The sequence below is a fragment of the Notolabrus celidotus genome, chromosome 22, assembly GCF_009762535.1.
Source record: "Notolabrus celidotus isolate fNotCel1 chromosome 22, fNotCel1.pri, whole genome shotgun sequence".
NCBI classification, from domain to species: Eukaryota; Metazoa; Chordata; class Actinopteri; order Labriformes; family Labridae; genus Notolabrus; species Notolabrus celidotus.
The window spans coordinates 17,163,329-17,180,040 of record NC_048293.1 but is presented as its reverse complement, the minus strand read 5'-3'; the positions used below and the strand labels follow the sequence as shown (position 1 = coordinate 17,180,040).

Here is a 16,712-nt window from a genome sequence, read left to right as displayed (position 1 = left end):
ACAAGCATGCCGATTGTCTTCATTGGAGCTTAGCTTAGAAGTTATTAAAAAGTTGCAGTGGTTGAATCAAAGTTAATTCAATTCAATTCAATTTGCTTTATTGGCATGAACAAAGCCATGTTGTTTCCAAAGAACATACGTTATCTTTTGCAACAGACTGTCTGGCTGGTATTAAGGATCCAAACCTGAGGGTTGGGCGTTTTAGTAAAGCTACGAAATTAATACAAGCGTCTTGAGAAAAATTGATGACACAAATTTCAAAGACATTCCTAACTTCTTGAAGCTTCCTTGGAAACATTTGGTTTACTATTTAGAGTTTCAAATGTTCCAGTCCAACTCAAAGCTAATGTGACAACAAAAAATGTTCAAGAAACAAACAAGTAAAAAAAATACGAGCTCTGATGATTATTCGTTAGAAACATTTATTCTTATTAATCTGCTCATAACACAAAGTGCAGATTTAAAAAGACGCATAAAGACTGAACTTCTTTTCTTTTAGCCAAAACTGCTGAAAAGCACCGATCTACATGCTTTCAAGGGAAGAAAAGAACTAATTATCCAGTAACATGGCTGGGTAAACAGCAATATATCTGTGGGGAAATGAGCTTTAACTCCAGTCCTTTTTTTAGTTCTTAGTATGAGTACTTTGCAGAGGGGGACTACGCACAAACAGGGCACATTCCATGTGAGAAAACTACAAGCAGTAAAACCAAACAGACTTCAATGGGAACTATTCAGAAAAAAAGACTGAACGTGTTTGTGATGCAAATATTCATTTTGAGGGCAGGAAGATAATAAGAGCAGCGCCAAATTGACTCGCTCTGAACTGGAATCTCAGAACAGAGGGTTTAAGCGCTCGCAGAAAAACTCAAAGCGACTGCAAGAAAGCCAGGGTAGGAAATCTTTGTGTTGTTACTATGGTGACAGAGACCAAATGCCTACGAGCAAAAGGAGTGAGGCTTTGGTGAGGCAGCCGCTTCATCTGCAGTTAGACAACAAGTGCGGAGACACACAAGTGAACCGCAAACACTGCAATCACACTGACGCAGCTCCCAGTGGAGGTTAGCTTTATGTGTGCGTGTGTGTTAGTTTATCAAGTCTAAAAAACAATCTAGGGAGGAAACTTCAAACACACACACTCTGTCAACCCACTCCTGCCCCTGTCTGGACAGCTCTCTGATCATTACACCAAAGAACATCTCTGCATCATTTTTAGTCTCACGTCTACATGTTAAGCAGGAAAACTACAAATTTTAAAATAAGAGTTCTTGTTCATGATCGGAGAGCTGTGTAGGCGAGAGGGCTTTAAGGGAGAGGGCGATGTTAAGCCTACCTTTGCAGTGGGTCACACGTCGCATCCCTTGTAAAGGTCACAGAGAGAGACACAAGCACCAGGTGAGGGTGGCATGGCTTCCTCACTTCCTGGTCTGTCCTATTATGAGCTCACTTCCTCTTTTCCTGGTGTTAATGTACAGCAGCTTCTGTGCTTAATAACCTTGATGAATCAGTGCTCCGTCTTTAATGCTGTGGATAAATCAATGCTCGTTTCCTGCGTGAAAGTGTCCCGTCCTCTACTCCGGTGTAATGAAGGATTAAACTCAGCAACCCACTTGATTTTGCTTCCTCTTTTAAGCGATCCACAATAAAATATTTTGTATTTTCTTTGATTTATTGTTCTTTTCTAACCATTTTCTATGATATATGAATCAAATTAGAAGTCACATGAACTTGCACCAGGTTGTAATTGTTTCAAATGAGCAAGTCAGCATCTACTCAATTCATTTGTTGCCAATAAGCATTCGATAGGCAGAATTTATTACTGCAATTATCGGTTGTATCGGTTAATAGTCACCCAGCTGCAAATTATAACCATGACTGCCCTGTTGTGCTGCTCAGCAAGAGATTATTTGATTTTAATTAATTTAAATGCCCAAGAATTGGTTCATGTCACTAGTTAGAACTGACCCTGTGGTTCAGTTTCTCCTGCAGTCAGCATTTTAACTCAGGTAGGTTCAGTTGCAGAGAAAAGTGCTGACAGGCTAAACTTTTACAATGCTAAGGTGAGTTATTACTGGGGTATCATCATGACTACATAAACATGTCCACCTTAAAACATGACGAGCTGTTAATTTAATTTGGTTTGAGAGTAAAAACATAACACCGGATTGAATGATTTCATACATGTTTAGTTATGCTTTTTAATATTGAAGCCTGTACTCAAAAAAAAAAAAAAAAAAAAGAGTGGGAGCCAGGTGGGAAGACCAAATGAAAAACAACAGTTCAATTTATACAGAAATCAATAACCTGCTGGAGATGGAAATTCTGATCAATAATAATTTAATTTCATAAAAAGTCCCATTGTGTTGTTAAAATGTGTTTCCTGTGATTTGTTTGGTGCATGAACTTGTGTGGTGGTGGAAACACTAGAACCTCAAAAATGTACTATTTGGTTCCTTTTCTGCATTTTCAATCTTTAATTATTTCTTTTGCTTGCCTCCTTACCCATAAAAACTGCCTATAGGATCAAAATCCACCAGAAAAAAACTAAGCTAAGTAGGTTGGGATCAGTAAAAGCTGCTGCCACATCTTAAAGGTAATTAACTGTGGAGATTGAAAGGAAAAACACTGAGTGTAAAGGTTTTGAGGCTTACGAAAGAAAAAAAAAAAATCACACATTTTTTCAACTTTCATTTAAGCTAGCTAGTTTAGCCACGTCTCTACCTTACTAACTATGATAGCTGATCTGTATGACAACTTCCTGGTTTGAAATTAGACTTGGAGACAACTGTTATGACATTTTTTAGACATAAAAATGTAAGTTTATTTATTGTAAGTATCATAATAACACAGTTGGGTGGCAAGAATTTTGACAGTATGTTTTTGCTATCTTCAAATCTCTGATGACTTCAAAAAGCAAGGGCTGGGAATGCCAATTTAATGACCAAAAGTCAGCAGAATTATGTGTGCAAGTAAGCGATGAAACCTTGATAGTAAAATATAACATTTTGATTGTATTGACATAAAATAATTCAAAACATACAGAACCAAACATTTATTTAAACGAAGCAGAAATAACTTATTGAACAGAAAAGACGGATGGAGGTGTGGAGGTCAAGATGTAGTAATGGATGCAGTGGGCTGGTTACTTGTTAATGAATGAATTTGGGAAAGAATGAATTGAGACTGGATTGTACGACACAACATCATGAGGTGAAAGCTTCAGAGGTTATCTGTGTGCAGATACAGATCAAAGCACTGACTCAAATAATTTGGACGTTGAATTTCTGTCTCGTTTTGGGAAAAATCCCAAAGGTAGAGAAATGACTCTTTATTGTAGCAGGATTTTATGCATTGACCTTTAACTGACACAGGAAACCTCTGACTTTGTGTTGTGGAATTATTTTCATTGTTTAATATCATGAAACTATCATAACTTTCAGGCTACAGAGCCGTAAAAGATCCTCTAGTTCTTACCTGCATTGAACACTGGATCCCTCTGTTTGCTGCAAAGTAGATGAGTAAAAATAAAGCTGTCATTCAGCATCTCACTTCCACATAAGCCATTGATGGTTTTTGATTTATATGTGCTCTATTAGGAGATCAAGAGTGTGTTTTCTGGATGGGGATTCTAAACAATCTTATCTTGTGTGGATAGAAGATGTCAGAGACTGTAAAGATATGTAAAGAAAGCTGATATTTAATGTGACGTTTACGTTACCTGTCACTTCTTTTGCCGCTAGAGTTGCTGCCGGTGGATCCAGCCCGAGTCCGGTTATTTTTGGACTCGCCTGAGTCTTTCCTTGTGAGAGTTCCCACATGTTCGTTTGAGTTGGTCCTCCGCACAGTGCTGTGGTGAGAGGAGAGGTGGACAGAGGAAAAATGAGACCAGGAGGAAAGAGAAGCATAAAAAATAGGTCATGAAAACTACCTGAGTGTGCTTTTCTAAAATGTCCTGTGGTGAAGTTTTCATCCAAGAAAAAGCTTATGAAAGCACATACAAGAAGGGGGAATTAATGTCATGATTCAGCTCAAATGTGCCTCACGTTTCAAAAGGTGTAACTCAGAAGCAAATAAACATTGTTTCCTCACTCTCTCTTTGTGCTCTTTGACCAAAGTGTCAGAGCAGACCTGTGCTAATCTGCATATTGGCGGGGCAGACAGCCTGCCTATTCACAACAAAGAAAAGGCTCCATCAGCAGTCCAATGGCCAGTAGGCCCAGTCACCTAATCCACCCTATGGGAGAAAAGTCTATTCACATCCTAAAACTGGACGCTGGCTGTTAGCCTTTGTGTGCCTGTCCAGTAAAGAGCAGAACAGAAAAAAGAGCGGGTGAGTGAGAGAGAAAGTGTTGTTTGCTGAGTTATCCCAAGAGGAATCACGGTAATTGGGCCACAGGGCATTGGGGGAAGGCTGCTCTGTGTGTGTGCCAACGCTGATGAGATTGTGACCAATCTGCAGTTAAAACTAATCCCAGACACACACTGTAAACACAACAAAAAAAACGGCATCAAAAAGTGCCAGGTCAGAACACCTGACAGTGAATATTATTAATGATGAGAGAAACGCAGAAAACAAGCACAGCTTTCATGTGACCTGAGGTCTCTGTTATTAAGTAGAGTAGCAGTTAGCACGCTGCGCAGCTGTTACATGCCGATGATGTTATTCTGTGACCATTAAACTGTACTTGAGTTCTCTCTCACCTGAGGGGCAGGTAGAGATATCTGGTAGAGTGAGACAGACAGGGCAAACTGGACAGACTGGAGGGGACATGACATTGTAGTTGGAAACAAACGTGATATTACCTCATAAGTTAAGAGGACACATTATCAGACAGAAACGGTACAAGAGAGGGCAAGCGAGAGGGGACAGATGGGAAAGACAGACAACAGAAGGACAAACACAGGAAAAGACAGATGACACATACAGCACTTGATCCACTTCAATCAAAATGTAGGAGATCTGAGGGTCTCTGATGCAATTTAATAACAAGAAATTGCCTCAAAATTATTTTTCATTCTTCATTCTTTGTGTTTAATATACAGCGAAGTAGACTGTAAAATTATGTGCTTTGGATTTCTTCAGCAAGCAACCTTAAGAAAAAAAAATACATACAGATTGTGTATTATAATGGCTGATTTCAGTTTTTTTCTTACGCTCCATACATTCAAATCTGTCACCTTTAAGGCAAAAAATTAAGACTCAAAACATTAGACTCTAAAGATGGGATCTATAAATTATAAAATATAGTTTAACAGATCTTATTGGCTCCTTGTCGAAACTATCTAAGGGGGCTGCATCAAGGAGGGGCTTGGACTGTGGTGACTCATGACTTTAGAATTTTATTAAATCCAGGATTCTGTATCCAAACAAAAATAGTCATTGCTATTAAAGTTCCATTTATTTTGAGTTCTCAAGAAACCTTACTGTAGATTCAGACAGAAACACAAGAAACCTCTTGGGCAATTGAAGGAGATACATGAGATTACATTTCCAGTCTTGCTTCTTGGGTTTTGGACTATCTTTCTCACACTGATATGTTTCTTTGCTGTCCTCTGCAGAGCCAGCCAGCATCAAAAGTATCACCTCTCTCTTGGTACTGAAAACATCCCTGAGCGGAAACAAACTCTCACACGTGGAAAATAAAGGAGAGTGCAGAGGAGTTAACAGCTGTTTGGTTCTCACTGTCTGCTGAGCATCATCTGATTATGTAAATATCATCCAGAGAGGGGAAACAGCTATTGTTCCCATGACAGACAAGATTGATAACCTGTGCGCCACGAATACACACACACACAAGAGAAACAAGGGGTAATGACAGTGCTGTTTCTCAGTTTATCAGCCCTGTTAAATGTCAGTCGCTTCGGTTGATAAAAAGCCAGAAATGTGACATCTGTGGCGTGAGTTATGGGACATGGCAGCGCCAAAAATGTCTCCAGACAAATAAAAAGTCTGGAAATAACAACATGACACATGCAAGACTTCACACAACCTGGCTGTATGCAGCTAAATGTGGATTTACAACAGTGTTAACAAGGCACGTAGGTTCAGTAAAGTTAAACTTCCACTGGCAGAAAACACTCCATTTAGAGCCAGAGGCTGCCTAAGTGTTATTTTCCTTCTCACCTCTTACTGGCTGGCGTGCTGGTGTCCTTTCTGGATCCTGGTCCAGACGGGGAGGGCAGAGTGCCGCCGCCTTTCTTTGGTAGGATGGTCCCGTTGTTAACAGTGGGCCGTAGTGGGAGGGTGGCTATCATTGGCCTAGCTGGAAGAGGGAGGACAAACAGGCGTCTTTAGAATAAAAGCTTGATACAAGACATAGAGTAACGTGTGTCAGTGAGAAGTTTCTGAATGCCGGCCACAACAGAGTAGAAGTGAATTCAAGGGGAGGGGAGAGGAGTGGAAAGCAACTCAGTATGCACTGGGGTATCAGGTTTAAATGTTTCCACATTTTCATATCACATTATAATTTGACTTATTACTACAATGTTGTGATTAATGCAATAATGATAGGAATTCAATTCTAACTCTTGTTCATTTAATTGTTTGACAGTGCACAGATTACTTTTGCAGTCATAAATATTGCTTGAACCCCCTCTGCATCATGTCTTTCAAGACAGATGACATGTCAAAAAGTTAATGCCAAATGTAATGCATTAAAAGGATAAAAATAAAGTCAGCATATGTAATGCTTATGCTTAAGACATCTCGGGCTCGGGCTGGACATTTTGTCATTTTGTTATAATATTGCTCTGTCTGAAAATGTCATACCGCATGTTTTCAATTAATTTGCAGGAGGTTGCTTGAAATAAGAACATGCACACAAACGCACATGAACACACACACTTGGTGCACGCACACATACAAATAACAAATCCAAGCTGCAGCTTTATCTGCAGTGATAAATATTTAATAGACCCTGTTCATCCAGCAGACAGTACACACACACACACACACACACACACACACACACACACACACACACACACACACACACACACACACAGCTCAGTTATCTTTCATGTAGTAATTACGCAGCAGGGGGCAAACCGAGGTTTTAACTGTGTTAGCATGTTAAAGCAGACAAATGTGTCTCTGTGCGTCCATATGCAGCCTGTGTGCATGGCTTATTGAGGCAGATCATCACACGTCAGTAGAGGGGAGCAAGCTGAGGGCTCCCTGCAGCTCATAGTGCAGAACAATAAAAGAGAGCTGAGTCTGAGTCATCCTCCAGCTCCCAAATCAAAGTGAAACTTCATCCATCCGCAGTCACTCCGGAGACTGAGACTGGCAGCAGCTCAGAATCACAATCTGTTTCTGTTTTGGTGCACCAAAGCACATTTGAGGGCTTAAAAAGCCACCCAGAGCAGATGATTTTTCATACTTTGTCTGACTCTCCAGTGAAGATTATATTTGAGATGCATATTACATCACACACACCACATCAAAAAAGTTGGCACATGCCATATTAAATGTTGGTATTGAAAACATCAATTATTGACTTTAAATGCTCTGTGATGATGAAAGTCTGTAATGATAAGCTGTTGTTTTCCCTTTGCTATGTTAAACACTTACTATTGACAAGTATTTCATAGAACCTTGCTTCAAAAAGTCCAAACTATCCTCTTCAGAAAATATAGTGGTTCACTTTCTTGCTGAAAGTAAGATGAGCTCTAAAATCTATAGTTAGCAGCTGATAATCTTAATATTGCAAAAAGGCGGGAAACAGCTGATCACCTAGCTTGAAACGCAAATACATTTCAATTAATCTTTTTTTGGTTTTCCTTGTTTGTTTGTTTTAAATGATCATCAAAAATAAAACGTTGAGAACCAAGTTTTGATGGTGTTACTGGGTAAAATGTGGTCACACTGGACTGTGCTACGCTTTTTCAGTCTTTAGCTAGGCTAACAACTTGGCTGCAATTTGTTGTTTTTGGGAAACTTTTTCCCGAAATATAAACTTATATACTATATTAAATATAATATATATTTATAGATATAATGATAGTTGGACTTTCCATTTTCTTTTTCAACACTCTGTGAAAACATAGTATTAAAAGATAAGTTTAAAGAAGGAATACAACAACATATTTAAAAATGTCTTCTGTTTTTAACTGTATTTGACAGAAAGGTCACAGACACAGGGGTAAACACAAACCTGCCTTTAGCAGCTTATTCTCACTAAGTTGTGATGGTTAATTGGTGCCTGTGCCTCGAGCATACACAGTGCATTGACCTCAGGCAGTGAGTAACTAACAGTGATTGTGGGTTCTTGTTAAATACACTAGTATACAACACAATCTCAGCAGGCAGTGACTGACATGTGCTTTTTGTAAACACAACACCAGGCCCGGTTAGTGCAGACAGACTTTACAGTCAGCCTACCTGACTTCCCAACACTGCTGTCCACTGAGGGAGACTTTCTCATAGCAGGGTCTATACATGTAATGCACAACATGATGAACAACACAACACGGGTCAGGAGGGGGAAGGACAGGAGGAAACAACAAGCAGTCAGAGAGAGAGAGGAAACTGAAGGGAGCATCATCAGGAAAGAGAAAGAAAAACGTGGAGAAGGTGAAAAAAAATACTGCAAAACTGTCATCAAGTGATGAATAATTGATGTACCAGAAAACCAGCTGACCCTGTAGCTCAACACTCAGGAAAAGAACATGCTTGGGTTGAATGTTACCTTTGGTGGGTCCTCTGCGTGACCCCATAGCCTGCTGCTCCTCGGACACGTTGAGCCGGCGCACCACATCAGCCAGAGCGGACTTAAGCAGCTGAATTTCGTCCTCCTGCATCTGGACCCTCTGCTCCAGGGAGGCGATGCGGTCAGTCACCTCCATACTGCTGGCTGCTGACGCGCTGTCATCTGAGGAAACACACAGAATGTATACTTTAAAGATCGTCAAGGTTAAAAAGGTTACTTGTGGTTAGCAAAAATATGAAATGTTATGTTAATAGGATTCAATTATTTGGCTCTAGAGCCAACAATCAACCAATTTTATTCCTTCCTTTGAATTAATGCATACAGAGAATAAGAAAAAGGGCCAAAGCAGGAATATAAACAGAGAGCTCTTTTCAAACCAGAAGCTCTTTAATGTTTTATGCTTTCTGTCTCTTTGACCGTGAAAGCTTCAGCCTTGTGCGTTTCAAAGAGGAGACTGCATTTCTATTAAAATCTTTATTCATGAGCCTGTTTGTTGGTTTCATTCAGTCCTTTGAGTTTAAACCAACTTAACACGTTATTATCGACCTCTCCACCTGACACCCTGATAGAGGCCAAGCAACAGCCACTGGGGTCTACTTCATTAACGATCACACACACATGAATGCATGATGCCCACACACACACGCACATGGGGTCTCCTCCGTTAACCATTTGATGTCACAGTGGCTTGATGAAATATTAATGTTAAGCACTGCTATGTTTTCCCTGCAGACTTGTATTAACAGTTTGATGCATTATGCATTAGAGCGATCATGCATCTGGTGATCAAGCAGATCTGTAATCAGTTTTCCTTCTGAGAATTTGAGCTTAATCCAGACTGTTTTGCCAAATGATAGACATCCCATAAGGTATTGACTTCTGTAGATAACATTTCTAACAAATACATGTTTATCTTAAAAGCAGTGACAAGAGTCTGAAAGGGTTTAAAAAAATGAGTGTTAGACTCTTGAATTGAAGAATCTGAATGAATAAAAAATTGCTTCGGGGGTTCAGGGCTCCCCTAATCTACATAAAAAAGATAATGCCCTAAACTTAAACATTTTGCATAAAAGCTTTTATAAACTGAAAAAAAACTTTTGATGTATGCAAACATTTTTGATCAATATAATTTATCAAGCAAAGGTATTCTTCAATATCAAGTCATAATGAAAAAGCTTGAGCACAGAAGTTTGTTGATAGTCTTACTTGATAAATGTTTCATATAATCAAATTTAGATATTGTTAGCTATAAAATCCAAAGTTATTACCAAAAGCTGTTAGCTAACGTCTGTTGTTTGTTTGTTGATTTCATCATTCCTGCAAAAAATTTAAAGTGAATTCCTTTAAATTAAAATTAATTCATGTTTATTTCTTCTTAAATATTGTGCTCAATGCACTTTTTATGCATTACAACAAAAAATCAGACGTATAAAATCCCATATGGTCAAATTAAGTCATATAAGTTAATTGGCAGAACATGCTGGAAAGCAATTTGACAGATTTGTTTATGATTGGGTGAATTCCATTAGTGAGCCAAATCCTCTGGCTGTGAGCTAGTTATTATAAATTGTTGCAGTCAGGGGGACCCTCCATGAGACAGGATGGTAAATTGGTGCATTAGGCAGATGGGGTGCTTGATGCTTGTAGCAGAAAATGGAAATATGAACAGATTCGAGATGGTTGAATCAACCAATAAAAAAACAGGAAAGCACACCATCTAGAGTGATGGAAAACACTACACAGACATTAGTGCTGGGTTGTGATTTATGGCTTGTTAGATAAACAGAGTTGACAGAAATGCTGTTTTACATTGACGATGCAGCGACCTAGCTTTGAAATTCTACCACAATAACTCCCCATCTGGAGGAATTGAATAGATAAAACCTTCTGGAGCGCAATTTAATACATTACACTCCCAGAACAGGAGTACAATGGGAAAGATGTTCCCTTTATCCGTTCATGAATTCATCTATAGACAGATTTCTCTGCAAAGGAAATGCATTCTTCCGTCTTCTTTATCCAAACACACACTGACAAAGCCTTTCCCAGAGGTAACCCTGGCTCTTAATAACTCTCTGCTCACCTGAGACGTAGTCCTTGTTCAAATTCTTATGCCAATATGTGTCACTGAGTGGATGTCCACAAATAAGGCTTCTATTATCTGCTCAGCATCTGTTGTGGGTCTGCTCCAAACACTGACACAATGACTGCATGATACCATCAGTCGTTATAGTACAATGACAGGCTGTCACGGCTGTGATTCTGCAGCTCTGTGCGCTAACATCCTCCGTCTGTCACCCTGCACCCGGGTTAAAACCTTTGGGGCAAGTCAACACCCAATAACATGTTTGAAGGTGCTGCTGCTGTGTTTGTGTTTGTTCTTGTACACGAGAATGTGTGAAACTGATGTGACCACAGCAGAGTCAGTCTGCTCCTGATGTGACAGTTCACCTCTCAAGAGGCTCAGGTCACGTCCTTTTCATCCAGACGTTCAGAATCAGTGAGATGTCAATCTTCATTTCACAACAAATCCATTGGCACATGCACCCTGGACACTCATGTCTCTCTTTCATTCCCACAAAAGCAGATCATTACACCCCAACAGTCTCCTCACGCTCCACTGCTCTGTCACACCTGTCAGCTTGATGCTTAAATTACTTCATTTCTGCCCATCTTCTCTGTCACAGCGTCTCTCTTTCAGGCCCTTTCTGTCCCCGTTTCATTAACTTGTCAATATGTGGCCCAGGAGCCTGTCTATCTTCTTCGTGACATGCTGCTCCCCATTACCTTCCTCCGTTAGACCACCTGCCTGCTCGGGTGTTAGTCCATCACTTCAGCCGCAGGGGCTCAAATAGAAAACAGGCTCTCTCTCTCCAGTTCATCTGTCCTCCTCTTAAATAACCATGCCTGCCCCCCTTCTTTAAATCTCCACCTTATTCCTGAGTCATTTACTGACCTCACGGCCATCAATAATGAACAGTGGAGCGTGCACACATGCTCTGACCCATTTCCCCCCTTCTGCACTCTCATCAGCCCCATAGATCAATACACTGAAGGAGGGAAAAACTAACATAGTGCAGGGTAAATGCTCCAGATCACCAGAAACGCTCAGTGACCTAATGTGTAAAATATCTTCTGCTGCAGCCCTGCATTGATCGGCGCTGTTCTTCTTTCTAAACATTTACTATGTTATGTAAGAAATGATCTAAGGAAGGATGAAAGAAATGTACTTTTAAGACTAAAAAGCATCCTGATACCAGCTGTCTCACCATGTGTTCCTGCACACTTCCACAATAACCCCCTGACATCCACAGTGATTGATGTCTATTTTCTTTCCTCACAGCAGTGCAGAGAAGCCAAACAATAAAACAGCAATTGACTTTATGGAAAGATCAGCAGCCAGGTTAAGCTGCGTCACAATGGGGGGATTTGAAAAACCACATTCAGTGTTTGCAGAAAAACCAACATATCAAACGAATGAAGCAGGCTGCAGGAAGCTGCCTGTCATACAATTATGCAGACGATGCCTGTTTTTCTGAGACAGACTCATAGCCATGATTCACACTCTGCTGGCACACCTCTCTCCTCTCAGGATGCAGATAGCAAACAGCACTCTGCCAACTGGTTCCAGTTTCATAACTTGAGTGCACACGGCCAGGTGGTGCGCTGCCATAGTTCCAATTCAGCTGCTGCAGATTATGCCTTCAGGAGAGAAACTTCTCCAGAACCACTGAGTCACACACATTAAACAAGCTGACCTCAGTCTACTGCTGGAGTCTCTAATGGAAGTCCAGACAGAATCATAATCAAGTGGCATGCCAGGTTTAATTTTATGCCAAGAAGTAAAGTACTCATCCAGTGATGGGAGGGAGGAAGGTGATGGGAAGAGGTGGAGAAGGAGTTGAAACCGAGTGAGTAATGGGGGGTCTGATTACACAACATGACTTGCTAGTTGCTCTGTAAGGCTGTACTTGGGTTTAGTTGTGCTTCAGGCTGAATGCTAGTATGCTAATATGTGTAAAATGAGGATGCTGACATGCTGTTGTCCCCCCATCGAGGTGATCTCTTGTCTTCGCATCTCACAGTTAGAAGAGATGGAGAAATGGGATGCTAAAACAGCTAAAATGTGAAATTAAACATTAATGTATGTTGCTGAATTTCAGTTTTATAGATGAAAATGTCATGCTTGACGGAGCAGCTTGAAGAAAAATTTCAGTCTGCTCCGGGCATGACTGAAGTCATCCATCATGTCCGTGTCAGCCTGAATGAAAAACAGAAAAACCAGTTGAGTCTGAGATTGGAGGAAGAAAAGAGAATGAGGAAAACGGAGGAGAGATAACATGTTACTTAAAGTATCATTTATCTCCTGTCACCTGTAGCGAGCGGTGCATGACCTGTCAGACGTGTGTTAGCTAATCAACAGGCCAGATTAGGAAGACTGACACTGTGTTTAAAAGCAACATTGATGGATCCTGCTGGACCGGAGGCTCAGGGAGTATAAATAAACTGAGGTGGATCAGAGAAGAGGAAGGCCTCACACATGACATGAGTTGAGGCGGTGCAGGAAGTAAGAGAGAAAAAATAGATGTAGAGGGATATAAAGGGAGAGGAGATAAATGTGTGAGTGTGTGTGAGTCATAAAAGTGTGTCTGGGTCAAAGAAGAGCATGAAGAGAGCACAAACGACTCCCACGAGAGATCCCTCCGTCCTTGTACGAACATGTTAAACCTTTCCTTCCTCCCATCAACTACATCCTTGTAGGGTCAGACTCAGGTCAAAGAGGATACAGCTCCCACTCATTGATGCTTTAACTATCAGTCACACTCCCACACGGGCACGGCACACACTTCACCATCAAATCACTGACGCTCAGGCCTAACCTGTTTAAGACTTACTGCATGATCTGATGATGCAGCAAGGATTTCTGTCTCTGTTTCGAGTCATAAGGGACTGTGGACAAATAACTGAGGGGCATCTCATAAAGGAAGGATGTGTATTTTTATCTTGGGTTCAAAGGGAAATGTGTCCGGGATTATATTTTAACATAATCTTGCTAATAAAAGGCACCAAGTAATATCAAAATAAGTATTCTTCTTTGCAGGAATTTGAATAAAAGTTCACTTTGCCTTACAAACAAATTGTCTCTATTCCAGGATTTATTTCTAATGCCACTTCTACTAAAAGTTAAAATGTTCCCCCCACGCCTAAAGACAAATGTTACAAAAGCTGGTTGATATGAAGTATTTCTCCATCAATACAAACTTAACTTTCTGGAATATTCAAATCGAAATGTTCAGACGTTTCTGTGGAAACTCTCTGAAACTGTGGGTAAACATTTTTGGTGGACATTTTTGAACTTTCAGGAATTCATGTGGGAAGCTTTCAACATGAAATTTCTAGATTTCTTCATGGAAACTGTTGGAACGTCTCAGGAATTTGCAGGAATAACAAAAAAAAAAAGCCCAGAACTTTTCAATGAAAAGGTTCAAAAACTTCTGTGACTTTTCACATCTGAAGTATTAATTTCAGAAAATCTTCAGTATCAGTTTTCTGAAAATTGTATATCAAATTGAGCTTTTTATCTTTGCAAAATTATCTTAAACCCTTTATTGTGCACATCTTTGTACTTTTCATCAAAGAGTAGGGATAAATGCGTTCCAGGGTCTTCTAGTTTTTAAACAAAGTAAGAAGAGAGAACTGCCCGTCCAAGTTTAGTAATTTTGACACAGTCCCTAAAACCATTTTGCAGCGATGTTAGGGATTTGAAAGACAAAAGGAGGAAAAGACACGGCCCATTGGGGCAGAATAACTCCTCCACTCTCACACATACTGTATGTACACCCAAATCCCAACACCCTACTTTGACAAAACACACACTCCTACACACTCCTTATTCAAAGAAGAAGTGTTTGCAGCGTGGCGGGGGGATTATACTGGATATGTGGAGCAGATCTTGCTCAATGCTAGTGATCCTTAAACTCAGGGGGTTTGAGCTTAGCAGCAGGCTGGATTTGTATTCTCTCGCTCTCTCCGTCTCTAACCTCTTTCACCTCTCTCTCCATTCGTCTGTCTCCCTCTCTTTCCTGATACTGTGCAGAGAGGGGAAAAAAATGAACTGACTGTGAGAGGGAAAGAGACATGGAGAGATTAGACTTAAACAGGCTTTGGCGGTAATATATCTTATTGTCTGACTTTAATATTCATCCTCTGTTTCTCTTGATTTCATTTATGTTGTTCATTCAAGTGCAAGATTAGTTTTAGGAGCAGACTGGTAAGAAGAATGTGCAGACGTCACAGTGTGAGATTTGGAGCACTGATAGGTTAAGCTAGCTGAAGTCAGAAAGTGGAGTGAAAAACATACCAACTTTTAAAATGAAGGCAAGTGTGAGATAAGTTTGAACAAAGGATGATCATGGACTAAGTAGGGATGGAGATATTTTGGTAGCTTGACATAAAAAAAAAATGAAGCTGTAATCCTTAAGATTTTCATCCAATCAAAAGTTGTCAATGATAATATTTATGGTGGGCATGCTTTCAGCTGCATTAACAGTATATTTACTCTTAGCATATTTACATTTTGCACTATATTTACATCTCTATATAGAAGTTTCATGGTTTCAGAAGTCCTCCTTCCTATGCCTCTGAATTCAAATTCCCCTCACATGCCTGTACTAATCATTGAAAATGATGCAGCAGCAACACCAACACAATTTGTGCTTCAATCTCTCTCCTGCATACAGAAAAGGTCAAAACCTTTAATGGCATTTCACTTTTATTCATCAGTTCTTCATCCAGGTGAACGATGACAAAAAGGGGATGAAAGATCAGTGCGCCTGCACATGATGGATAAAATGGTGACATTCAAATTAAAGCAATTTCATTATAACTTTAAGGCACAGTGCAGCCTTTACTCTGATGTGTTTGATGTTTGTGTGTCTCATCTCTCAGGAAAAAATACATGCCTCTACATCGACCCAAAGGGTTAAATATTTGTGGGGATTTTTGCAGACAGGCAACAGGTGTTCAGCTACAGTAAGATGTTGATATTCTACGTTTTTCTCATGCCAACAAATCCAAACATGTAATTTTACTGTTCTAAAGCCCCTGAAGGCTAATAGAGCTATTTGCTGACTCAACATCAACAAGGGGGGGAGTTGTTACAGCAACAACATCCATCACAACACTGGTGATTTGGACTATTTGACACCATCCAATGAACAGGAATTTAATAAATTACGTAACAAAAAAAGGAACAAACAGTTGAATAAAGACACTGTTCTTTTTCTTACTGTGACTTTTAGGGCAGAAACACTAAGTCATGCTTGGCAGAGAGTCCAGTCTTTGACACACAACAAGCCTCTTTCTCAGTCTAAAATGTCCTGCACATAAAACAGAGCTTTGTTCCTCAGTGACAAACAACCAGGAAGGAACAGGAGGCGGGACACTCGTTCTTTCCCCGCGCATATGTGTTGTTCCATCCAGAAACAGTGTTGTTACGGGAGACTAGTTTTCCAGTGTAAGAATGGTCTCACACATACAGAGACACTGTGATCTCCACACTGACCATCAGTTGATCCTACATCTGCCATCTGGATGGGACAGAACATACAGTGACATGACTGTAGTGTGTTTCTGTACTCTCAGTCCCACTCACACTGTCTGTTTGAGATTCACAGTGAATCTCTGGAGATATATGATATGATTTTCCATGTTCCAGCTCTGAGGGACAGCCCTGTCTGCTACCACATGACGCTCATTTTCATAAACCGAGGCTAGAAAACACACCTGAGCCTGTCACATCTGTGCTAAAATGACATGCTTTCGAAACCTCAGTTGACAAAAGCACAATGATGCATTTATCAAGCTGGAACTGATTTATTTTCAAGGGATGTTTCATGAAATTTGAGGAAACAAATATGAGGAAAAAAGCAATGCTTGCAGTTGGAAAAGGCTCCATTTCAGTTGAGTTGTATAGTTTAGTCTTATTTTAGTCTGATTGGT

The 16,712-nt window shown here is 40.1% G+C and overlaps 1 protein-coding gene across 8 annotated transcripts in view; it reads right to left on the bottom strand.

Moving 5' to 3' along the window:
• eml1 (EMAP like 1) overlaps window positions 1-16,712 on the bottom strand; it is a 66,999-nt gene that overhangs the window by 11,708 nt on the left and 38,579 nt on the right. For 5 of the 8 annotated variants that reach the window (XM_034675243.1, XM_034675242.1, XM_034675236.1 and 2 more), the window contains 5 exons: window positions 8,691-8,873; window positions 6,125-6,263; window positions 3,719-3,847; window positions 3,475-3,503; window positions 1,334-1,360 (listed from right to left, as the gene is read on the bottom strand). In XM_034675243.1, the coding sequence (XP_034531134.1) occupies window positions 1,334-1,360; window positions 3,475-3,503; window positions 3,719-3,847; window positions 6,125-6,263; window positions 8,691-8,873 (507 nt within the window). The remainder of the gene's footprint in view (window positions 1-1,333; window positions 1,361-3,474; window positions 3,504-3,718; window positions 3,848-6,124; window positions 6,264-8,690; window positions 8,874-16,712) is intronic. The other 3 variants (XM_034675237.1, XM_034675240.1, XM_034675241.1) reach the window with 1 other exon arrangement.